This window comes from Colletes gigas, unplaced genomic scaffold, assembly GCF_013123115.1.
Source record: "Colletes gigas isolate AHSC1104 unplaced genomic scaffold, ASM1312311v1 Colletes_gigas_Sc00067, whole genome shotgun sequence".
Taxonomy (NCBI): domain Eukaryota; kingdom Metazoa; phylum Arthropoda; class Insecta; order Hymenoptera; family Colletidae; genus Colletes; species Colletes gigas.
In genome coordinates, this window is record NW_025106696.1 from 57,528 (window position 1) to 83,792 (window position 26,265).

A 26,265-nucleotide genomic window follows, 5' to 3' on the forward strand; every position below is an offset into this window, starting at 1 on the left:
GCTACATAGGCTCCATCTACCGGCCTTCCGGTCTCCCGCCTATCTTTCAAATGTTTCAAATATTAATGTACCGAAGTCCATTAAATGTGAGCAACGGAGCAATAATCCAGGTGTTTCATTTATTTATATTAACTCTACAGATCCTGATTTTGGTGTGTATCACACTTATTTAATATAATCTATAGCATTTTTGGACATTTTGTTTTATATACATTTTTTTTATAAATTTCACATATTCATTAATAATGCCACGGCGTTGCTGTGTTCCCAATTGCAAGGGAAATTATGATAGTACCTTAAAAGATAATAATTACAATTCTATATTTTTATTCCCCAAAGATGAGGAATTGCGGGAGAAATGGAGGGTTGCTATTCCTCGTAAGAATTGGACACCATCAAAATATTCTGCCGTCTGTAGTTTGCATTTTGCAGAAACTGATATTGAAAGGTACCACGGTATTCTATCGCCCAATGGTGTACTGGAGAATGTTTTGTTGAGATGTCCAAGGCTTATAAGGAATGTAGTACCCTCCATTTTACAACCGAAAAATTAGAAAAACGATTTGGAAATTATAGACTTTTATCTGGTTGTAATTATCATGTGTCATATAACGAAATAATTCATGCAGAAAAAAAAATTAGATTAAAACATATATTTACAAAATCGGCAAATTCGTTTTCTCTTACTGAAATCAAAAATAAATTTCGAATTTGTGATGACAATAATAACGATCTTCATGATCTTCCCACTGATGTGACTTGTTTCTCAGGAATCTTCGATACCAAATACTTGTCCGATTGTGTTGTAGATGATTCCATTAAAATTTATATTTCTGGTTATGGGTCCCATTCTGTTGCTAAAAAATTAAATTCCAATATATGTCGTTTATTAGTTGTGGAGGATAAAGGTAAAACTGTAGACGATGTATATTTTGATCACTTACAAAGAGGGGGCCATTCTGTCCCCACTGAAGAAGTGATAGCCTCATTTATTCATATGTATGCAATAATGGAAGCCATAATAAATGATGCCAATTTAAAATCTCAATTTTTGCAATCTGGAAATCATAAACATATTTTATGTAAATTAACATATATTAGCATTCAATCAAACATACATTATTTAGCATTTTCAGATACATGCGTTTGTGGTCGAGCTTACCAAAGTATTTGGTTTAAATTATTATCAATTTTTTCAAATATTTTATTAAACGATTATGAGAAAACTGTAAATAATAGTCAGTTGGAAACACGTACAGACATCACTTCTAAAAATCGTAAATTAAAAACTTTTAATAGGAACTAGATTTTCAATGATTTTTTTTAATTTCATCTTTCTTAAAACATTAATTTTTATATATATTTAACTTATTCCTTTCAATATGTTTTAATACATTAATAGAGTTTTATTTACTTGCTTAGTATATTTTTATTATGAATACTATTTCACAAGATTCAAAGTTTTATTAGTTGTATTTCAAGAGAATTTCAAAGTATGTTTTGATATGTTTTGTTATTAATATTATTCAAAATTATTTATTATTATTTCAAAATGTAATACTTTATTTCTTTAAGAATACAAAAGTTATGTTTTTGTTATGTTCTATTTAAAAATATTAATTTTATTTTAGAAAATGGGATGATATGGCTATTGGTGAACCACCCATTATATTAAAAAAAAAAGGTAACGCGCCATGGTAAATACCTCTAGGGTGGTGAGGAAATTTTTCACAATTATCATACTGTCCTCTAACACGATTTTATAATTAACTCCATAATTGTTCCTTTCAATAGCTAATTATGCTAACCTCTTTTTCCACGGGCACTTAACCTGTTTGGCTTTGTACCAATAATTTTGCCTATTTCAGGTCTCTATTAACTTATACATACCTTTATCAATTTTTAAATCCTTCAGTTTGGTTCAAAGATGGTTTTAACTTGTTTCACACTTCTATTTTCTTGAAATCTCTGTAAATATTTCAAATATAATGCATCACAACACCAAACTATTCCGACAGTCCACAAAATATATACCACATTTATAAATATTAATATACTTCTGTATTACTTCTACTTACTATAGTTATGATATTCATATATTCCTTATACATAATTAATAAAAAATACTGTATATTATGTAAGATATTTTCCCTTTAATATCTAAATTCAATGTTTTGTACAGAAAGCTGGCTTGAACGTAACTAACTAAATTATTATTAACAAACGATTAACTAATAAAATGAACAACTTCTAATACATACTTCACGCGAAACACACACAAATAGTTGGCAATGCCATCAATCGAAACTCTCACATAATATAACCGCATTCATTCGTTACAAACCTAAAGGTTGCTTACAGCTTCGGCCATCCTGACCTCATGGTCGGCTCGACCATGTACACCATCAAAACTCCCAGACTCAATTTCGGAGTCGAGATCAACGCATTGTAACCATGGTCTCATTCGATCGGGACTAAAGGTTCCAGTAAAAGGCTTATTGGTTAATTGAAATCCCGGAATGTCACCAACGATATATCTATCCCTATCGAGTACCTTGTTTACTATATACGGGCCCTTAAACTTAGGCAATAGCTTATGATTTACACCTGGAGTAGTTACAACATTTCTTAACATTATATAATCACCTACAGTATAGATTCGCGGTTTTTTACGCTTTTTGTCGTACATAAATTTATTATAGTCTTGTAAGCGCCGATTTTGTGAAATAGCATTATTTCTAATTTCATCACGATTTATCTCTGTGTCAGTGACAGACTGCAAATAGTCGCGTAAATCATCATCAGTGAAACCATACTGTTCACAGCCAAATAGTAATGAACTGGGTGTGGTATCAATAGCTTTGTGGTACGTATTATTTATAGAAAACTGAGCCTTAATCAAAGCCTGATCCCAGATCTCGTCCGCACTCATTTTGGCCAGTATCGATCGTAGAAATCGGTTGACTCGCTCAACTTGGCCATTGGCTCTAGGTGTCGCGCTAGCTACTTTAACATGCTCAATTCTTAATTCCGACAATAAATCTGAAAATTCACCGGATGTGAACGAGCTGCCTCTGTCAGAGATAATTCGTTTACAAGAGCCAAAATGATGAAAGTACTGTTTCAGAGACTAGATAAGTTCTTTAACTGCAGTCGACTTAACCGGGTACATTATTACAAATTTGGTGAAGGCATCTATGATAATGAAAATATACTTAAAGCCTCGACTCGTTTTTTGCAGTGGGCCGTAATGGTCTACGTGAATAGTATCAAAAGGTCGAATACCTTTGTCGTAGATATGCAATTGACCTTCAAGTTTTCCAGTGGGTACAGAATATGTTAAACATTTGAAGCAATTATCGATGTATCCCTTCACCTGCACACGCATGCCTGGAAACCAATAGCTTTTATTAATTAAGCTGATGGTCTTTTCCAAACTTACATGCCCAACATCATCATGACATCTTTGTATAACCTCGCGAGTCATTGACTGGGGGACATAAAATAAAAGATTTTTATCATACTTTCTAAATACAACGCCGTTTCTCAACTCAAATTTATCGTCTTCTCGAATCTCTAACTCTCTATGAATAGTTTGTATTACAGGGTCTTGTAGTTGCTTATAGACAAAAATTTGATCGAATGACAAAGGTTCAATAAATAATATATTTCTACTCAGCGCGTCCACATGACGCATACGATCCGATGTCCGATGTACAATCTCGAAGGAATAATTTTGCAAAATCATCGCCCAACGACTGATACGTGGATTAATATCTTTTTTGCTAAGCGCTAATTTGACAGCACTGCAATCGGTCACAATAGTGAAGTTTATTCCTTGTAAATAAACTCGAAATCTCTCTAACGCATAGACAATTGACATCATCTCAAGCTCATAACTATGGTACCGGCTTTCTGTCTCCGTTGTTCGTCGACTAAAATACATAATAGGATGCATTTGTGAATCCTTCTGTTGTTGGAATAAAATGGCACCGTACCCGCAAGAGCTCGCGTCAGAATGCAACTCAGTTTTTGCCGTTGGATTGTAGAAAGCTAATACTGGTGTACTCACTAACCGATTACGAAGTGTTTCAAACGCATTCAATTCTGCTGCACCAAATTTAAAAGGTACATCCGTCTTAATTAGGTTATAAAGGGGTCTAGCAATTAAAGCAAAGCCTGGCACGAATTTACGGAAATAGCTAGTTAAGCCAAGGAAACGTTGTACTTGTCTAACAGTAGTGGGTTGCTGGAAAGTTTGAATAGCTTCAACGTTGGACTTATTTGGTGTCACCCCATTTTTTGAAATATTGTAGCCTAAATATTCGATATTTTGCTTCAAGAAGTGACATTTCCGAAAATTGAGTTTCAAATCGTATTCTGATAGTGATTTTAAAACATCGCGAAGAATATCTAAGTTCTCCTCAACAGTGCCGGTGGCAATTAAAATATCATCCATGTACAAGAGAATTTTGCCTGCATCAAGCAAAGGTCTAAATACTAAACTAATGAATCTTTGAAAAGCAGCTGGCGCGTTAGCCAACCCAAATGGCATCTTGAGATATTCAAACTGTCCATCCGGAGTAACAAACGAAGTAAATTTGATAGAATTTTTAGCCATAGTTACCTGATGGAATCCATCTTTAAGATCAAGACTAGTATAATAGGAACTATTGGCTAGACGAGCAATTTGGTCCTCAATTAATGGGAGGGGAAACCTATCTTTGAGTGTTATTTTGTTTAAAGCGCGATAATCGACGCACAATCGGTAACTATTATCTTTTTTCTTAATTAACACTATCGGACTACTAAAATTGGAGTTACTTGGCCTGATTATTCCCTTTTTTAATAGCCCGTCAATAATTTTCTTAACCTCGCTTCTCTCATGCCATGACAGACGTCTAGGAGCGAAATAAAATGGCTTACCTGTATCTACAAGATTGATACTAAATTCATAATCGACATTACCAGTGCCACCCTTAACGTGAATATAAGCATCTAGTAACCTCAACAGTTCATCTTTGGTTTCATAGGAGAGTGAAGAATCCAAACTATCTGCAATTGAATCTAATTCGTTATTTTGCTCGCTAATTTCTATATTTAAAATATTAGCAACAGGTTCTTCATATTCTAATTTCAAAGAATCAGTCTCATTGAAGGTAATCGTCAACCCTGGCTGGAATAGAAATTGTCGGCCCAACAAGAGGGCATATGTCATAGTTGAATCAGGCACAACAGCAAATTTTACTGTAAAAATATGGTCGGGTATTGATTTGATGCGAATTCTTAAAATAACGTGTCCATGTAGTACTAGCGGCGACTTATTTAACCCTCCATAATTAGTTCCACATTTTCCCCGTAACAACGTATAGCTACTAAAATATTCTAAATAGGTGCTCTCTGTAACAATATTAATGGCACTACCAGTATCCACCAAAGCTTCAATAAAATAATCATGTTCCAATGCTTCGGTCACCAGCACGCAGCACCCATGGGTCGCTTTCGTCAGCGGAGTCCTGGCTGGTGATCCTCTACTCTGCTCAGCAGTACAGGGCAAATCCTCAGACGATGATCTATTGGGCAGGTCGATAAGGGCAGTTGTTCCGCTGCTGGACGGCTTTTTCAGAGTTCCAGTTGCGGTTCTGGGACAATTTTGGAAAGTGTGACCCAATATTCCACACGCAAAGCAGGAGCCTTTTTCTCGCCTTGGTTTAGGACAAGACGACGACCAATGTCCTTCTTCATTACAATTGAAGCATTTCGTTGCTTTTGCACGGACGTTCTCCATAGCGCTGAAACCATTCCTACTTCTTGGTTGCAAATTCACGGCAGCATTTCTTTTGACGTCAGACCATAAACTAATCTTCTCAAATGCAGTCAACAATTCAGGAGAAGACGTGAAGCTCTGCATTCTTGCCTGATTTCGCAATAACGGGTTGGGAATCCCATCTATCAAATAATCTATTAACTCATCCTCCGCTATCGATATGCAGTTGGCCATGATAACCTTATCGTGATGATATTCGCTGTAACTTTCACTCGTTCTCCACATTCTTTCCTCAAATTTTCTCCTCAAAAACAACTTATTAGGTGGGTGATCAAACATCTTTTTCAACTCAGACATTAGCGTTTCAACATCCATTTGAATGTGTTCCGCTTTTGAATGGAACCATTGCAACGCTTTGCCCCGTAATTTAGTCCCAATCAGCACTCTGGTAGTATTATCATCTAAATCGTAAGTAGTGCGTAATAGCCTCACCTGTTTCTCCCAGGAAAGAAATGTGTATTCCAAGCCATCGAAGTTACTCAACAAGTCACTCATTGCCTTGATGCTCACATTTGGCCTATCAGAAACGTGCGATACAGTCCGGGAGGAACTCCTTAATATCTCGTTTTCCCGATGGGCAAGTGCAAGCTCTCTCCTCATCAAATCTGCTTCTCGCCGCATGAATTCCATTTCCCTGGCCAGCGAGTGTCCTTCAGCCTCATTCAGTGCATCATCTGATCCTGGCAGACTCTCCTCCAGCCTCAGATTCTGCACCTCAGGAACAGCTTCCGGCATCATCTCCTTCCATGCGTTATTAGGAAAAGCAGCTTCCAATCTCAACAACAATTCAGCCTTGTTGCCTGAGACAGAGACGCCCACATGCCTTGCGACATTTCTTAACTGCGCCACAGTAATGTTTTTTTCACTCATTTTCCACCAAAAGCAAATAACTAAACTCCAATGAATGAATTAATGTCTCGCGCGCCGGTACTTCTAAAGGATGAGCCAAAGTACATAAAATTCACTCAATGGACGGAATTTTTTTTTAAAAAAAAAAAAAAAAAAAAAAAACAACCGGCTTTAACACGTAGTTCCCCTAACTGATAAAACACACACGTGGTCTCTTTATCTCACTTCTGATAATATCTGTAAGATATTTTCCCTTTAATATCTAAATTCAATGTTTTGTACAGAAAGCTGGCTTGAACGTAACTAACTAAATTATTATTAACAAACGATTAACTAATAAAATGAACAACTTCTAATACATACTTCACGCGAAACACACACACATAGTTGGCAATGCCATCAATCGAAACTCTCACATAATATAACCGCATTCATTCGTTACAAACCTAAAGGTTGCTTACAATTAGTATAATTTTATATCGCAAAATAACGTTAATTATAATCCTGAACACAAAACTCCACTATTGAAAATAGGACTCCCGATCCGCACATGAGCGGTGTTGCCACGGTCCATAGCACGGCTAGAGTACTAGAGTCGGCTGTGCTGTGGTATAACCAGTTCTTTGTTACCAGGCAGTGATGCCAAAAAAGAACCGTCGGGTGCACACTCAACATGCCAGATACGCGTACGCAGAGATGCCAGAAAAGCACCGCCGGGTGCACACGCACACATGCCAGATACGCGTACGTGAGCTCGTGGAGTTTCGGAAAGTCGACAAAGGCAAACTGACGCATGGCCTCTTTCTCGATTCTCCGAAGCTGCCCGAAGTAATTTCAGATCGCCTCGTGGGAGTCGAGAGAGAAAGGCTCACATTTGCCTTCTCGCTCTAAACAACTGAAATCCGACCTCCCGTCAACGGCATACGATTTAGATTCTCGAGCCGAGATTCTCGACTGCCCAGGCATTTTTACTTTCCGACCTATGTAGGCGCACATAAGCAAAGTACCCATAATGAAAAAAAAATTTTGTAAAATTTATTTTACGGAAATACACGTTTTAAGACCTCCTGATCATATTTTAATTATTGAAAAAAAAGAAATTTTTTTTATTAGTCCCATGTATGAGCGTGCATATGTTGTTGGATCCCGGGTTGCGGGATTAAGAACAACACTTTACTAGAGAGACTGGTGGTTTTATTCGATCGTTACGGCAAGTTCCGCACGTTAGTACAAACTACAGAGATCTGACTTGAGTCCAAAAATGTGCGTCGTTTATATATTTGAGGGTGACAATGGTGGCGTACGGAATGAGTAACCGGGTACAGGATGAGTAAGCGGGTACAGGAGGCTAGAAAGGCTGGAGTTTGGAACCTATGACTGGGATGTTTGTGTAAGGATGATTCTAGTGCGGTATCTATGTTGGCTTATGAGTTAGTCATACAACAATGTACATATATTATTAATACGATTTTTCCAGTATTGTGCACGCTGTGGTATTTTTCAATAAGAAGAGTTCTTACTTTTATAACATAAACAAAACAGTAGAATTAATAATTGCAGAAATTAATTAATAATGATTTTCCTCGATTGTTTTGAGATAACCATATCAATTTATTATGACAAACTAAATAGAACTAACTAGAAACAAAGGAAAAGTGATCCCGTTTGCCAGTTTAATACAAAGTATGGGTTGCATCTTAAATTTTAAAAGGACATAGTCGAATATTTTTAAAGGTACAAAACATAGCGTTTCATTGTAGAACAGTAACATAAGTTAGCAGGTAATGTCATAAAACTGTTTTTCCCAGCTATATCCCTTTTTACCTGAAGTATAAGGTAAAAAGTACGAGCTACAAGGTACGACTATCCGAAAATCGTTCACATTTTATCAATGTAAATGAAGCGGCCTTTCCATCAGAGTTAGATACAAAATTTTGTTATTTCTGTGAAAACAGAACTTTCATTAGATGTAGGTGGTGCTTGAAATTGTTATGTTTTCACTGTTTTTACGAAAAGTACCATCCAGATTCATGTACTTCGTACATTGAAAATAACATATGTTAAATTCAATTTAAAAAAAAAAATATTCGAAGGTCAGACAAAAATATAATGTCACATTTAGTGTACGATTAAAATATGATTGAAAAAATAAAAAAAAAGGATTTGTTTTGGCAGGGTTTGAACCTGCAGAGCAGAAGAAGCTCGGAACTTGCAGGCAAATACCTTGTCATTCACGCCGCGCTGATTGTTGAATGTATTTCTATTTCTGAAGATAAGTATCTGTAATAACTTTATTAATATTTCAAAGTAAAACCTAACCCAAAATCGGGTACCATTCCAACTTTTCCTTGTTAGAACCGAGTTTTCAATTTGTCTTAGCGAAAATCGTAATCACATTTTGCACATTATTCTAAAACATTTGTGGTATTCGTTTTCAATGCGATTTAAGTAAGCATGTAATGTATAAGATTTCATATAATTTTTTCTTTTCTAGAGAAGATAGAGAAAAAGTTTATATAATTTTTTTTATATGTAAGGCGTCGGGAAAAGGCGAGGCCCAAGCCGAGGCGCTGGCAAGGGACCGCGTCTGGCCTTCGTCCGTCAACACTCCCACCCCTACCGATGGGGGAGAAGGCTGACGACAAAGGCGTGGGTCTAGGCCCAGGACGGGCTCATTTGTTTTTCCGACACTGAAAGAACGGGAATAATGCATGTATACGAATACCCTACGTATTTCTTAATTCCTAATTCCATTCTACGCGTCTGTATAACATATATAAAATTTAATTCGTCCTAAGATTTATATGAAACATTTAAAAGATTTTGTATACATTATGCCTATACATATATCGGAACAACTATGAAACAAGAGGTATAATCATTATTATCCATGGACTGATTATAGTCAAAGTCTAACCGGACTTTGAAATGAGAACATAAAACTTAAATGTAAAGTTTCATTTAAATTCATTTAGCTATTTATACTCAATCGTAATAATAATATACATATGTGTGCTCATACATGGGAATAAAAAAAATTTCTTTTTTTTCAATAATTAAAATATGATCAGGAGGTCTTAAAACGTGTATTTCCGTAAAATAAATTTTACAAAATTTTTTTTTCATTATGGGTACTTTGCTTATGTGCGCCTACATAGGTCGGAAAGTAAAAATGCCTGGGCAGTCGAGAATCTCGGCTCGAGAATCTAAATCGTATGCCGTTGACGGGAGGTCGGATTTCAGTTGTTTAGAGCGAGAAGGCAAATGTGAGCCTTTCTCTCTCGACTCCCACGAGGCGATCTGAAATTACTTCGGGCAGCTTCGGAGAATCGAGAAAGAGGCCATGCGTCAGTTTGCCTTTGTCGACTTTCCGAAACTCCACGAGCTCACGTACGCGTATCTGGCATGTGTGCGTGTGCACCCGGCGGTGCTTTTCTGGCATCTCTGATCTCAACCGAGTTGTATTTAAAAGTCGTACGCCGAGCTAACTCCAACGAATAAATTTTGCCAAAGTATTTTTGAACGTATCGAGTAGTTTGATTTTTGCGCGCTTCGCCGAGCAGAGCGGTTCAGCGTTCCACGGGCACCAACCCACCGTCCTTTTTCCCTAAACCGCGAACTCGGGACGCAACATCATGTTCAGTGTTACCAGACAGCAGACTAGTGTCATGAGGAAACTGCCCAACCACGAATACACACTTTTGCACAGTCATGGAACGTGTACTGTGCATTAGTGTGCATAAGTGGAGGGGTAGTTTCCGATGGGCACCGGTCTGCCGTTTGGTAACATTGCTAGTCATGTTGTATTTGTATGAGTTTATGAGTATAATATATAGTCTTGTGAATCGTGAGAAGTGACTTTTGCTTTTTGTAGGAATTTGAGTTATATATATCTAAAAAATAATGGTAATAGATGATATTAATTGTAATTGTTTTCTAACTATTGAAGGAAATTCATTACAATAATTTTAACGTATATTTCGAATGTTATTATTTCCTTTAATATTAAGGTTATGTTAGAAACAATGTTTACAGTATTACTTTTTATGAGTTAGAAAATAAATTATATCCAATGTTATAACTCATTTAATACGATACATTAAAATAATAAATTTTAGAGTTTCGAGTTACCATCAGTTGTTCCAAAACCTACTGTTAATGGTCACTTCAACATTCAGAATGGCAGTTACGGTATTCCTAATCCTATGGTTTCAGGGTATGAACAGATATATTGTCAAATATTCTAATCAAAAAATGTTTTCTCATGTTTATATTTTAACCTATTATTTCGTTTTTATTGATTAGGTTATCAGGAACTAGGCAAAGTATAGGCTATTCACATCCTATAGAAGCATCTGAGAAAAATGTAAGAAAATAATTTAAAAAATTAGAATAATTGTTTTGGTACCTTGTACATTTATAGAATATTTCAGTATCAAAAAAATCGTGATCGTATGAATATGACATTACTCAGAAATATACAAGGAATACATGCTCCAATGCGTATAGCAATGGAATTAAAAGCCACTGAAAGTATTGGTAGACTTCCATTTTTACCATCATCAAACATGATGAGAGATGTTCTACTTGGACGAGATGAGGAAATAGGGTAAATTTTTGTATCCATTTTGAAACTTCATCTGTTAATTGCATATTAATAACAGATTATACTTGTGCACCACTAGAACATTTATTTGACACATTATTTCTTGTCATATACTTAGGTTTGAAGATATACTTAATACACCTGAATTCAGAGAACAAATGGGTCAACCTCATGCTGTTATGGAAAAAAGTCTTGGACTATTATAAATGCTAAAAATTTTATTTAACATTTGTAATAATGGTTCTGTATTATTGAATACTGTAAAGTTGTAATAAATGTTTAAATCTCATATTTCACTAATATATTCTAAATAGCAATTCATATTTCGCTTAACTATTAAATAATAACAATAATAAATATTAACAAACAACGTATAATTGAAATACAGAAATTAAAATTGTATTGATTTATGAACCGAATAATCTGTTTTATCATTTGTTTTATTATTGCATAGTTTCTTAACTTCTTGAGTTACAACATGTATCTAATTACGTTTTGTATTTTGTAAACGCATTTGAATCAATGTAAGAATTGTTTGTATTTCATTTTTTCAAATACATGTTACAAATGGAAAATAGAACATTTCCTTCTACTTAAAGTAACTGTAAAGTAAGACATGTTTTGTACATAATTTCTTACATTATTATTTAGCTTAATTTTGTTTTATTCTACTTTCAACTCATTGTAAGTACTTCATATCTGTTTTTCCTTAGACATAATTCGGTATGTAACATTTTCTTGTTCAAATTCAGATTTAATGGTAATCTTTTTTTTATATTTTTTTGTTATGTAAATATTATAAAAATTAACAATATTCTTAAAATACTGTCTTGAAAAAAAAAGATTTATAAATAGAAGTACGAAATTATAAAAACGCAATATAAATAAATTCCTCTCAAATGTATAATTGTTTAAAAGCACAACACGAATTTAAAAATCGAATTTTATTTTGAAATGGCTTAACTGAATCTTATTAAAATTTCTTGTTAGTGAGTATTTAAATAAATTACTTTTTAAATTATTATAATTTTGAGTTTAAGTAAGCCGGTAAATAAAACTTCAATAAAGTGCTCTTACCACTTAGAAAGAACACATAAAATTGACAAAATACTTGACATAATTATTTAATATTTATATGTATCAATGATGATTATAATATACAAATGAATGATCTTTAGATAAAGATTTATTTTATATTCGAAATTTATCATAAAAACGTCGTTAATATGTTATCAGGGTATCGACGTTTAACTGTTTTGTGATCCATAAATAAATTTCAAGGTCAATACGTAGTACAAATTTACATATCAAATAATATCAAATATTTATTGAATTCTCCAATTATTGTCCTTTTATAAATACATACAAATACTTCAGAATTAAATATGTGCGCTAATTATTATATTTAATTACATATAGCAAATTTTAGTTAATTGAATATACATAAGTATATGTGCGTGATTAAATATTAAAAGTTGTGACATCCGAAATATTTAAATATTAAATACTGTCTTAAAAGAAAAGATAAATCGAAGAACGTAATATATTAAATAATATACTGTACTTCGTATTATATCTTTATTTATAGTAACATAGAGTAAATTTGAGATTTTTTTTACGAATTTCTTGTAAAATATCGAGAAACATAAGTATATGTGCGTGATTAAATATTAAAACGATAAATCAGTATAGATTTTATTTGCGAATAATAATTTTCAAAGAAAGCAGAAACAATATTTTGTTCAGATAACGGTAGGTAAGCTTATTGAGTCTGTCTACAAGTTACATGAAAAGGTTATCGCAATTAATTTACAAGTTGACGATATATGTATGATACGAAATCGTTGTGTCGTCAGTTTAATTTATTTAGTTTTATTACAGTTTTAATCGTGCAAAATTTAACCATTTATACTACGAGTACTAAATCATTTACAAAATTTATACTGTACGTATTTAAGTGTTTTAATAAAAAAGATAAATAATTTTTGTATTACGTTGAATATTCGTAGAAAAGTGTTGAGAGATGTTGGATGTAAAGATTCTGGATGGCGGATTTTCTACGCAATTGTCTACTCATGTTGGTGAAAAAATTGATGGCGATCCACTGTGGACAGCACGATTTTTAGCGACAAATCCTACTGCTGTTTATGCTACACATTTAGATTTTTTGCGAGCAGGTGCAGATATCATAGAAACAAATACATATCAAGCCTCGGTTTTTGGTTTAATGGAACACTTATCTATAACTGAAGATGAGAGCATAAAGTTGCTACAGCTAGCTGTTCATCTTGCTAAGAAAGCTGTTAATGATTATGTAATAGAAATAGCAGATAATAATGACATTGAAAATAAAAAACCTTTGATTGCTGGTTCTTGCGGACCTTATGGAGCTAGTTTACATGATGGATCAGAATATAATGGAGCTTATGGCAAAACTGTATCTCGTGAAACTATGATTCAATGGCATAAATCACGTATTGACATTTTAATAAATGCTGGTATAGAATTATTAGCATTAGAAACTATACCTTGTTATCAAGAAGCAGAGGCATTGATTGAACTTTTACAACAATATTCAAATGTCAAAGCATGGCTTTCATTTTCTTGCGAAAAGAACAGTAAAAATATTGTGGATGGAAGCAATTTCCAAGAAGTAGCTACACACTGTTATAAAACGGCTTTATCAGGACAAATAATTGCTATTGGTGTAAATTGCCTTGCTCCAAAAGATGTATCTTCCCTATTAAAAAATATTAACAAAAATGGAGAAAACGAATTCATACCATTAATAGCGTATCCTAATAGTGGAGAAATATATTCTACGACCAAAGGATGGATACAAAATGAAAGTTGTGTTTCTTTTGAAAGTTTTATCCCTGAATGGTTAGATCTTGGAATACAATACATTGGAGGTTGTTGTAGAATGTATGCAGAAAACATAAAATCGATTAGGAAGGAAGTAAATAATTATAAAAAAAAGAAAACAGTGATGGATTAATTGATTGTATCTAAAATTAAAGGTCGATAATTTGTGTTTATTAAAATTTTATTAATTTTACTTTTCATTATAAATAAATGATTATTTTAGCATACACATATGTCAGAACTATATTCGTAATTTATACATTTTATATTGCAATGATTTCTAATTATTATTGAATTTTTAGAATAGAAAAATAAGTTGCACAAAGTTTTGATAAGTATTTTAACTATACATTTTTTATGAATCTGCGAATAAATTATTGACAAAATATTTATATTTTATACACTGCATTTTAATGGAATAAAATACTCTACAGAGGAATACAATTATCATTATTATTATTAAAGTTAAAACCGTCTACAGTAGCTTTAAATCTATCTGATGGAAGATAGTGGTAAATAAATATTGACGAAACTTATCAGACTCATGTTTGATACAGATTGAAAAAGTAGAAAATATTACATATGCTCTGTGCAGCACGAAATACATAATTTATCGTATGCATGTAAACATGTGACGGAATTTGATCTTGCTGATAAAATCTTCACTGTGTAGGTATAAAAAATAATCTTTTATTGGGTAATCTTGGAACATGTCTTTCTTAAACCTTTATTCGCTTTAATATTTATCTGAGATTTCTTTATGGACTTTGGAGTAAGTGCATTCTATGAGGCCAATTATAGAAAATATTGCCTCAGTCTTTTAGAAACATTTAAACAACTAAGACGTGCGTGAAAGTACATATATAAGAATTGATTTCTTGCGGTTTTATTTACGTTAAGAAGTACGTGCCGTTATTGCAGAAAATTACATAACTTATTATTTTCTAAATTAGAAAATGATGTTACATTTCTTTATATAAACGAATTATTTTATTATTTACACAATATTAATAATAATTCGTAACAACCAAATACAGCTATTTTAAGAGAGAAACATGCAAGAAGTGAAAGTGTTAGATGGTGGATTTTCTACACAATTAGCAACCTATGTTGGTGATATAATAGATGGTGATCCTTTATGGACAGCACGATTTCTTGTTACAAATCCTAAAGCTATTATCTCTACACATTTGGATTTTTTAAGAGCTGGAGCTAATATAATTCTTACAAACACTTATCAGGCATCTATAGATGGTTTTTTAAAACATATGAATATGACAGAGGAGGAAAGTCTTAATTTATTTTGTAAAGCTGTAAATTATGCTAAAATAGCTGTAAATTTATACAAGAAAGAAATAGAAAATAAAGGAGATATTTTAAATGAAAATCCATTAATTGCTGGATCTATTGGACCATATGGCGCCTGTTTACATGATGCTTCAGAATACACTGGTAAATACTGCTCAACCGTATTGAAAAAATTTCTTATGGATTGGCATAGGCCTCGTATCAGTAAATTGATCGACTGTGGCGTAGATATATTAGCGATGGAAACAATACCATGCAAACAAGAAGCAGAAGCGTTAGTTAGTTTATTAAAAGAATTCCCAAATGCTAAGGCTTGGTTGTCTTTTTCTTGTCGTGACGATGGAAAGAATATAGCTGATGGTTCTAACTTTCAAAGAATTGCAATACAGAGTTATAAAATGGCTTTACCAGGACAAATATTAGCAGTTGGCGTTAATTGTATCGCACCACGATGTGTGAGTTCTTTATTGAAAGGAATTAATGGACATTCTAAACAAGAATTTATACCTTTAATTGTATACCCGAATAGTGGTGAGAAATATACAGTAGAAACTGGTTGGATGAAAAAGGATGAAAGGGATTCTTTACATCAATTTATACACGAATGGCTTAATATGGGTGTACGATATATAGGCGGATGTTGTAGAACACATGCTGCAGATATAAAGAAAATACGAGCAGAAGTGGATAATTGTCAGAATAAATGAAAAGTGCCTACAATTTATTGTACATATGTAATATATAAATAATTTTATGCATTATATGTACTACAATATAATAAGAAGGTATTCTCAATAATCTAAATGTAAAATATTTCTGTTATATATTCCGTAATGAAAGCAGTTTTTCTTAAGCATAATTATAAACAATCATTAAACAAATTTTACTTTAAAATTGAAACAATGTATGAGTAAAAAGTAATATGATATACAACGTTTTTGTGTAATACTTTTTTATAAATAAAGTTATTAAGATATAAAGAATATGCAGAAAAATTGAACACCTTCCAGTGTACATATTGTACAAATGTATTACATAACAAAAATATAAAATTTATATTTCAGTTTTTCTCAGATTGGACTATGTATATTAGATCGTTGCCAATGTCATGTATGCTACCTTCTACATTTACTTTAATAGTTTTGGTTTTTGTATCGATATTAAATATGGAGTTAAGAGGTATTTCAGTTTTACCTTGTAAAATATTATCCATAAATGGTTTACTTCTGGGTCCTAAAAGGGGATCATTATAACGGTATAGAGAAACTGACGATGGATCTGAAAAAATAAATAATATTAAGTAATTATCTCGATTTGATCTTATTACCAAAAAGAATTTCTCTTATCATTTAATGTGATACATTTAAAATAAAATTTTTTTAATTTAATTTGAATACTAACTAATGTTTGCTACCGTAGATTACAATAATTATTTTTGTGTTTGGAATACATACCTTTTATTTGTTTATTTTCTTTTAATATTCGTGATATGATGTCTGTTACACTATCGGCATCCATGATCTTTACTGATATCCTAAATAAACTGCTACACTTTTGTGGATTCATAATACATACTGAAATGCCAGGTTTACTAGAAAAATTCATGTACGGAGAGCCTGGACAGCATTCTTGTTTTGTTTTTTCAGAAGCTTCATCGGTGTACTTTATCACAATAGTCTCCAACTAAATTTAGATAAATCGGTAAGTCAATAAATATAAGAAATTTATACATACAGGGTGTTACCGAACGAGTGGCATCATCGGGCAGAGGGTAATTCTACGTGCGAAAATAAGTCGAAAAAAAGGAATAATATTTTTCCGTTTGAAGCTTCGTTTACTACAAAATCGAGTCTGAAAATGTGTAGATAATATGTTTATTATTATTCTGGGATTCTCAAGAACAATATTAAGAAAAAAATAATTAGAAAAGAATTAAGAAAGAAATTAAATTTCTTTTTTTCGACTTATTTTCGCACGTAGAATCACCTCCCGTTCGATAACAACCTGTGTATAAATGTACAAAGAAAGTACATTACTTACATCTAAAGTATTTTGAAGATAGTTTTTGTTATCTTGAAGAATCTTGAATTCATCAAAATCTAACACTAAATTAAGCGCACTTAATCCAGTAAGTTCCATTTTTTCTTTCATAACTTGTACGAATGGCATTACTCGTTTCATGTACTTTTTTAATTCTTGTAATTTTCCCAATTCCACTGCAATAATTTTATTTTCTGGCAGTTTATTGTTATTTTTCTGTAAAGTGATTCAATATAAAACACTTTAGTCTAAACAGAAAATTTTGTTGCTTTTCAAATGTATTTTGCAATAATTACTTACAAGGTATAAATCTTTCATTGTAGTTAAAATAATGCTTTGCCAAGGAGGATAAGTCTTAGCTATCCAAATTATACCATCTGTAGGTTTTTCTATAATTGCTGTCCCATTGCTTTTGTTTGACCCTTTCTTTGGTGTCATGTAACTTTTTAAAAGAAGTCTAAACGAATGTGCAGTATCCATAAGATACTGTGATGATTTTATGAGAATTTCATCTATTTCACCTATATGAGGCCACGTAGCATTTAATATGCTACCTTCCTATTAAAGAATATTTTATTTCATCTAAATGCCGACAATTTTATTTGGAATTTCACTTGAAGTTTAATTAAAAAGATAAACATAAATACTTACTTTACCAATATGTTTCCATATATGTTCGGCGACATGTGGGCAAATCGGAGACAAAAGAATGATTTGAAGTTCTATAAATTTCATAATTAATATCCAATTAAAACCATCTAATGCACTCAACTGTATGTACTTGTCTTTTGCTGCTTGCAATTCGAAGAACCCTGTTTTTAAAACTTCCTTGTACAGCATTTTCGAATAATTATCTCCAGTCTCTTGTATTTTTAGGTTCATTTCACTAGTTAAATTATGTATTTAATATGGAATTTATAACTATAGTAAAATCTCAATTTAACGAATTTCAGATATCATGGATAAATTTTTACTATCCTGAATTTATATATACTTTCAAAACGTTTCAAAAACCTTTCAAATGTACAAGTATTCTACATTACAAAAATACACAGATACAACAATTATTTGCTAATACTACAAACTCTCTCGATAACAATAAATTATATACTATATGTAAGACTTAATTATCACATTTTTGAGTGATTATGTTGCTACATTTGTAATTTTTAATATAAAAGCGAATTCCACTGTACTTAACAACATATGGTTTGTTATTTAAAGAACTTTTGGATTAATACAAATGTTATTTTTCAAACATTTAAATTTAACAAACCACTGGAATTAATGGATACCACTTCTTTTCAATTAGTCCATTAAATCGAGATTTTATTGTAGAGCTATAAATATGTTTTAATAAACACCTTTTGAAGACCTTGTCATTATATGTGTGTGGATTTCCTTGCCTAAAGGTACTCTTAGATGCTAATACTTCTTTAACCCATTCAATAAAATTATATAATCTAAGGATTCCAGCATCTGCCACACTTTCAACGAAATTAGCATCGTCTATTGAATCACCAGAATCAGCTAGGCAAAGTCGCATGCCATCCGCCGAAAATTTTTTTACTGCTTCAGCAAGTGTCAAGAAATTACCTTCTGATTTTGACATCTAATAAATTAATACTTATAGATTTTTGCAGAAATTGTGGGCAATGTGACAGAGCGTTTCACTTTACCTTAGCTGAATTTAATAGTAAATGTCCATTTGCTCTGATTCCTTTTGGCCATAATTCGGGTTGTCCAGACCATATTGCAACATGAGTATAAATGAAAAATGTAAGATGATTTTGTACAAGATCCTTTCCAGACACTCTTAGATCTACTGGATACCAGTATCGAAATTCACGTCGCATATGATCTAAAGCATCCTTTTTTATGGACGTTTTTGGAAACTTTGCATCCTTGAAGAAAATGTAATCCCACACTTCTGGTGTCATTTGATTAGCCCTAAATGTAATCATTACTTTAACATACGTACATATAGGTATAAGACGTTGTTACTGTCGTATTAAGAAATAATTCTTGTTATATCTCATTGACTATGTAAGCTAAGAAAAAAAATGTTTCAAAAATCATATGAAAATGTAAACATTTGTATATGGGTCGATCAAACGAAAATTGCTTTTGTATTCTTAAAAGATTTAACAATAGTAGACTACCATACAATATAACGAGTTCTCAACTAATTTGGTAATTTTGTTTCAAAAGTTGAATACCGCGAAACATGTATTGTATAAAAACATAATTAACAAGAATGATAGTATTTACAAGTAATATTTTAACTTTTTTCTTAATTATTACTGACATGTATACCATGTTATTTTTCATTAAAAATCATATAGAATTTGTTTGGAAAACGTTTTTAAATCAAATAATATTGAAGATAGCATCAGAAGTTTGAAACTTCTTTTACTAGAAACAGTTTTACTACTTAAATTTTAACAAATTTTTGATAATTTCTCACAAAATGATGTGTAATGTTTTATATACAACACCATGTATAGATTTTTAATCTAAAATTTGAAACTTTACTTGATATTGTATGTATTTGGTTTATCGCCCTTAAATGATCCTCCTTGTAATAAATGCGCAATGGTATAATAAGCCATATAGATAGTTGAATCTGAGAGAGATTCTATTAACCAATCTTCATCCCATGGTAATTTAGTACCTAAAATATAGAAATTAAAAAGTTTAAATTACCAAAATTATGCAATACGTTTAGTTGAAATTATTATGAAAGTTTACCAAGTCCATAAGTTCTAGAACATGCATATTCGTGTAGCCAATTAAGGCACACAATGAAATTTTTTCTCACTTCGTCATGAAAGGTATTAAGATTATTTAAGGCTTCCATCGCTTCTTTTTTCCAATTTTCTTCTCCATAATCTAAATACCATTGATTACATAAAGCTACTACACATTCGTCATTTGATCTAGATATTACAGTTTTCTCGGGTTCATAATATATAACTGCCGTTCCTTCGTCTACCAATTCTTTTTGTATTTGTTTCTTGACATCCTGAACTTTCTTTCCTTTATATTTTCCAACTAATAATATGCCATCATAAAAACCTTTGAGATATACCATCTCTTTTGCTTCTAGTAATTTAGCCTTGTCATTTTGAGATTGAATTTTTAATTTATCGTACAAAGTCACTGCAGATAAATTTCCAAATTCTGGCAACTCAATAACAGGTATCTAACATACAAAAGTTTATGAATTATGTTTTTTATTTATAATTTTACATCCTTATAACTGTAAAAAGTATATGTATACTAAACTTACAGGATTATAAGGTAGCACCATTTCATCAGTTATTCCGTATTTTTCTCTAAAAGTTTGTTTCTTCTTTAGATCCATTAAGGCTGCATAATCATCAGGGGAATCGCTAGGTACAGAAGTAACAATCCCAGTACCTTTATCTTCTTTAATAGTCATCATTGGTAAAGTGTAAATTACTTTGTGACTTGTAAGAGGCGCTTCTACAGGTAATCCTAGTATATCCTATAAATTTTATAACATTTAATACTTAATATTAGACTAAGCTCCTTATAAAGGTAAAAAGAAGTTTACCATCCCAATAAGTTTTAATTCAATTGATATCTTTCCCTCCTCTTTGAAGAAATCTTGATAGGCCATATTTCGTGCTGCTCTTTCTGTTGATATATAAATATCTCCATTTGATAAAGTATATGCAATATAATTTATATCTGGGTGAATCCAGCAGTTTGTTTGGCCATACATTGTTTCTGGTCTCAAAGTGCCAGCTACTAAATAAACTGGTTTGTCAGAAAGAGAGCTACAATAAAATCAAGTCATCCCATGATTAAAATTGTGTTTTGGCTTGGTTTAAGGAAGTAGGGTTTCATTTTTATGTAGCATGTGTATAAAACGTACGCAACATATCGGTTGCATTTTCTTCCAAGAGGATGGACCTCCCCTTCGCGATTTCGTTACTGGAGGAAGAGTCCTCGCCATTTCGACGATGTAATGGAGGAAAATGCAACCATCGGAATTTTCTAAAGTTTGAACAATGATTGACATGAGTGTCACGCAAGAATCGCGGTTTATGGTAGTTGTTACGAACCCCGATAGGTACAGTGGCTACAAGTGACATGCTACTCATGTTAATAAGTGGAAAGTTAGAAATATTTTTTGGTTTATTATATCAGTTTATAATTTGTGTTTCTTCGTTTCAGTTCCTTCAGTTATTTAAGAAGCTCTCTAATTTACAATAATCTGTTTTCCTTTTGATAAAAGTGTATTGTTGCGAACTCGATATGGCATACATGCTGCTACTTGTTGATTATTTTTGTAGAATAAAATTTGCCGCATTGATTGGTGCGTGCAGTGTTGATATTAACAATGTGGCTAATTGTATTACATTGTAAAGAAGGAAAAGAACAATGTACAAGGGGGTGCGAGGAGAGCGGGAAACATTTGGTTTTAATTTTGTCCGTCGGAAACGAGATTGGAAGCATCTTGCGAATTTCCCGAATCGGATAGAAATCCCGAAAGGTCGGGATTTTATCCCAGGCCCACGGATAGGGTTGTTGTAACCGGCATTCTAGACCCGGTAGACCAAAGAGGGAAAACGTGAGCGTCTTCCCATAATTAAGGTCCATGAGCACGGTAGAGTTGAGATCGAGCCGAACAATATAACGTTAGGGTGGGGAGGATTAAGGAGGTCCCGCCGCGGCCGTTCGCGTTGAGAAACGGCGCATTCGGTTTTGAGTTCTCGCCTTGACAACAGGCTTTTTCTCTGGCTCTCCTCTCGCACTCCTTTAAATATAGTTGATTTGTTTAATAGAGTCAGACAAATGATAAAACATTATTATTATTCAACCGATTAAATTTTTTTATTTGGTTCCTGCTCTCATCTTGGGTTCGTTCTAAACAGTTTACGAGTATGCCATCTGTCGATGGAACAATGTACCGATTAACTCTGAGCAAAGTGACTATAACCCGGATGCACGTTCCAGAACCTGTTCTTAGAAATTAAACAACTTGTCAGTTATTACCGGCACATAGGTAGTTACTTCGCTCCGGGTTCATTTGTGTTTCGAAGGACGGAAGAAAAGATAATGAGTCATAATGAGTTCTTGAACCATGCGTTACAATAATCAGGCAATAATTTAACAAAACTCAAAATAATTTAGTCAATGCAGAATTAAATTTAAGTTTACAGAAAATAGTATAAAGCCTGAATTCTACTTGTAAGAATATTGAATTAAAAGAATGTCAACACTTCCCTTATCTGGAAAATGGATTTCCTGGGTAAACATTTGTGCTTCTTTGTGAGATCAACAGAATAATCACTTGTTTTTTGATTAGGTTGTTACTATATTATATGTATTTGGAACAAATATCATAATTTTTCTGTAAAACTTACCTCAGGCATGTAGGGTAAGGTTTTTGTAGTCTCATTTTAATTAATGTATACTCTTGTGGCCCTACTCCTTCTCCCACTGATCTGTCATGATCCATACAAGGTTGACAATCTTTCGGCGAATAGACTGTATACCGTTTTCCATATTTTATCTTGTTTTTTGCTTTTAAATGTTGAAATTGCCATCGTACAAACGAATCAAAAAATGGATTTGCATCAGTTGTAATAAATGATCTGCGCCAATCCACCTATAATGAATATTTACATTATTTATTTAAATATTGTATGTATATATGTTACCAAAATACAAATGATCTGTTTAACTTACATGTAATCCAATCAACTTTAAATCTTGGACAGCAAGAGGTGGGAAGTAGTTCAACCAATATTCAGCATCGGCAAAATTTTTTATATCTTCGTGTTCTATGCCAAGCGATTGCATAATTTGCCATTGATATTTTGCACTAGCTGTTTTTGCAACTGCTTTACTCTAAAATCGTTTATTTACTAAAATATGAAACATATAAACACCCTGTATATATGTCTTTATATTACCTTTGTTCCTTTGCTTTTATCTTTTATTACAATATCATCTATGATTTCTTCATCTGCTTTTTCATCTTCAGGAAATTGTGGTGGATAACCATATAACTCCATTTCTCGTTTCAATTTATCTGCACATGCTTTGATGGGCATACCCGTGCAATGAAATCCAAATGGAAAAAGGACCTTTTTTCCTAGAAGACGATTGTAACGCACAGCAAACTGCAAAATTATCAAACAGATATAATTGAATTCAATTTTGATGTAAGAATTATATTAAATATTTTGTTTTTTACATGTTTTTATTAACACTTTATTGACCAGTAGCCTGTTAATCGGCTTTTCAATTGCCAATGCTTATCGACCAGTAGCCTATTAATCGGCTTTTCAATTGCCAATGCTTATCGACCAATAGCCTATTAATCGGCTTTTTGATTGTCAATGCTCATCGACCAGTAGCCTATTAATAAGCTTTTGGTTGTCGACAGTTTTTGTCCAATGGGATTTACTGTTAAGTTTGTTAGGTTTACAACTAAACCGGTCCTTACTAAGTGGCAACCTCAATCACTACCAGTAGATAAAGTGTTACGTACTCACCTCACATTTCGATAACGAAAATGTATGACCAAGATGAAGTCTTCCATTCATGTAAGGAAAAGGAAAAGTTACAAAGAACTTTGCCTTTGGAGATTTTCTACATTCTAAAGGTGCATCTTCCTCATATACTTTATCAGCTTCCCATTTTGCTTGTATTTCTTTTTCAATATTTTGTAAATATTCCACTTTAAATGTCCCTTTTCTTTCAATAGTTACCTATTAATAATAATTCATGTAGTATTCATTTTATTCTTAAATAACATTTTGCTTTGAATGTGTACAATAATGTGTAAAAATAATTAGTCTTATTTATTAATTAATTTTAAGTTTATAAAACTGGTATAACATATTTTCAAAAAAATTGTAATTTTGTCAAAAATTTATTTACGTTAGAAGAGTGCTTGACATTAGGTGTCATTCAAACAGACTAATGATTCTAATAAAATATATTTCCGTATTTAAAACAAATATTGAAAGCGAATAACTGAAAACATATTTGAACTTTGCAGTTATTACATTTGCCGGTATAAAGGTTATTTACGTTATTTTTTGATTCTAATATAAATTTTCATAATGGACTGATAAATAACAATTACTATTTTGAAGAAAAAAATAATATTACTAATAACCATTTTGTTAGTAACGACAGGCCATAAGCTAACTAGATATTATAAATATTACTGTTCATCTAACGAACACGCGGAGCACACTAATAGGCAGGGTACAGAACCACACAAATATACTGTGAATTAGTGTGAATCACAGCCTGTGTCACCGTAAGTAGTATACGCATCAGAGATGCCAGAAAAGCACCGCCGGGTGCACACGCACACATGCCAGATACGCGTACGTGAGCTCGTGGAGTTTCGGAAAGTCGACAAAGGCAAACTGACGCATGCCCTCTTTCTCGATTCTCCGAAGCTGCCCGAAGTAATTTCGGATCGCCTCGTGGGAGTCGAGAGAGCAAGGCTCACATTTGCCTTCTCGCTCTAAACAACTGAAATCCGACCTCCCGTCAACGGCATACGACTTGGATTCTCGAGCCGAGATTCTCGACTGCCCAGGCATTTTTACTTTCCGACCTATGTAGGCGCACATAAGCAAAGTACCCATAATGAAAAAAAAATTTTGTAAAATTTATTTTACGGAAATACACGTTTTAAGACCTCCTGATCATATTTTAATTATTGAAAAAAAAGACATTTTTTTTTATTCCCATGTATGAGCACACATATGTATATTATTAATACGATTTTTGAAAATCAAAATACTTTAAGATTGAAAATTAATAAATTAAAATGAGATTCCACTCTTTACCAGTATTGTGCACGCTGTGATATTTTTCAATAAGAAGAGTTCTTACTTTTATAACATAAACAAAACAGTAGAATTAATAATTGCAGAAATTAATTAATAATGATTTTCCTCGATTGTTTTGAAATAACCGTATCAATTGGTTATGACGAACTAAATAGAACTAACTAGAAACAAAGGAAAAGTGATCCCGTTTGCCAGTTTAATACAAAGTATGGGTTGTATCTTAAATTTTAAAAGCACATAGTCGAATATTTTTAAAGGTACAAAACATAGCGTTTCATTGTAGAACAGTAACATAAGTTAGCAGGTAATGTCATAAAACTGTTTTTCCCAGCTATATCCCTTTTTACCTGAAGTATAAGGTAAAAAGTACGAGCTACAAGGTACGACTATCCGAAAATCGTTCACATTTTATCAATGTAAATGAAGCGGCCTTTCCATCAGAGTTAAATACAAAATTTTGTAATTTCTGTGAAAACAAAACTTTCAGTAAATGTACGTGGTGCTTGAAATTTTTATGTTTTGACTGTTTTTGTGAAAAGTACCATCCAGATTCATGTACTTCGTACATTGAAAATAACATATGTTAAATGTAATCGGTTAAATTTAACTTTAAAAAAAAATATTCGAAGGTCAGACAAAAATATAATGTCATATTTAGTGTACGATTAAAGTATGATTGAAAAATAAAAAAAAAGTTCAAGCAGGGTTCGAACCAGCAGAGCAGAAGAAGTTCGGAACTTGCAGGCAAAGACCTCATCACTCACGACACGTTAACTAGTGGTGAACATAGTTCTATTTCTGAAAATAAGTACCTGTAATAACTTTAATAATATCTCAAAGTAAAACCTAACCCAAAACCTGGTACCATTCCAACTTTTCCTTGTTAGAAACGAGTTTTCAATTTGTCTTAGCGA

General features: G+C 32.6%; 4 protein-coding genes and 1 long non-coding RNA gene across 5 annotated transcripts; 3 read left to right on the forward strand and 2 right to left on the reverse strand.

The window, feature by feature from the left end:
- Positions 1 to 213: 213 nt before the first annotated feature.
- Positions 214 to 2,026, reverse strand: LOC122403632. Its single transcript, XR_006259636.1, has 3 exons — positions 1,891 to 2,026; positions 945 to 1,058; positions 214 to 857 (listed from the first exon to the last, which is right to left on the reverse strand). It is a non-coding gene; the product is annotated as an uncharacterized LOC122403632 (long non-coding RNA).
- An 8,416-nt stretch (positions 2,027 to 10,442) lies between these two features.
- LOC122403638 (proteasome maturation protein) lies at positions 10,443 to 11,571 on the forward strand. The gene is made up of 5 exons (XM_043407263.1): positions 10,443 to 10,582; positions 10,795 to 10,892; positions 10,982 to 11,042; positions 11,110 to 11,285; positions 11,401 to 11,571. The coding sequence occupies exons 1-5, from the start codon at positions 10,580 to 10,582 to the stop codon at positions 11,486 to 11,488; spliced, it is 426 nt and encodes a 141-aa protein (XP_043263198.1). The 5' UTR covers positions 10,443 to 10,579; the 3' UTR covers positions 11,489 to 11,571.
- A 1,314-nt stretch (positions 11,572 to 12,885) lies between these two features.
- On the forward strand, positions 12,886 to 14,280 carry LOC122403639 (homocysteine S-methyltransferase 2-like). Its single transcript, XM_043407264.1, has 2 exons — positions 12,886 to 13,034; positions 13,292 to 14,280. The coding sequence occupies exon 2, from the start codon at positions 13,306 to 13,308 to the stop codon at positions 14,278 to 14,280; it is 975 nt and encodes a 324-aa protein (XP_043263199.1). The 5' UTR covers positions 12,886 to 13,034; positions 13,292 to 13,305.
- A 417-nt stretch (positions 14,281 to 14,697) lies between these two features.
- On the forward strand, positions 14,698 to 16,314 carry LOC122403655 (homocysteine S-methyltransferase-like). The gene has a single exon (XM_043407290.1). The coding sequence runs from the start codon at positions 15,203 to 15,205 to the stop codon at positions 16,160 to 16,162; it is 960 nt and encodes a 319-aa protein (XP_043263225.1). The 5' UTR covers positions 14,698 to 15,202; the 3' UTR covers positions 16,163 to 16,314.
- A 201-nt stretch (positions 16,315 to 16,515) lies between these two features.
- Positions 16,516 to 24,759, reverse strand: LOC122403654 (leucine--tRNA ligase, cytoplasmic). Its single transcript, XM_043407289.1, has 16 exons — positions 24,661 to 24,759; positions 24,032 to 24,247; positions 23,447 to 23,656; positions 23,220 to 23,381; positions 22,895 to 23,139; positions 21,076 to 21,301; positions 20,788 to 21,006; positions 20,247 to 20,700; positions 20,031 to 20,169; positions 19,175 to 19,445; positions 18,860 to 19,107; positions 18,147 to 18,381; positions 17,796 to 18,053; positions 17,496 to 17,711; positions 16,910 to 17,138; positions 16,516 to 16,733 (listed from the first exon to the last, which is right to left on the reverse strand). The coding sequence occupies exons 1-16, from the start codon at positions 24,661 to 24,663 to the stop codon at positions 16,516 to 16,518; spliced, it is 3,549 nt and encodes a 1,182-aa protein (XP_043263224.1). The 5' UTR covers positions 24,664 to 24,759.
- Positions 24,760 to 26,265: the final 1,506 nt, after the last annotated feature.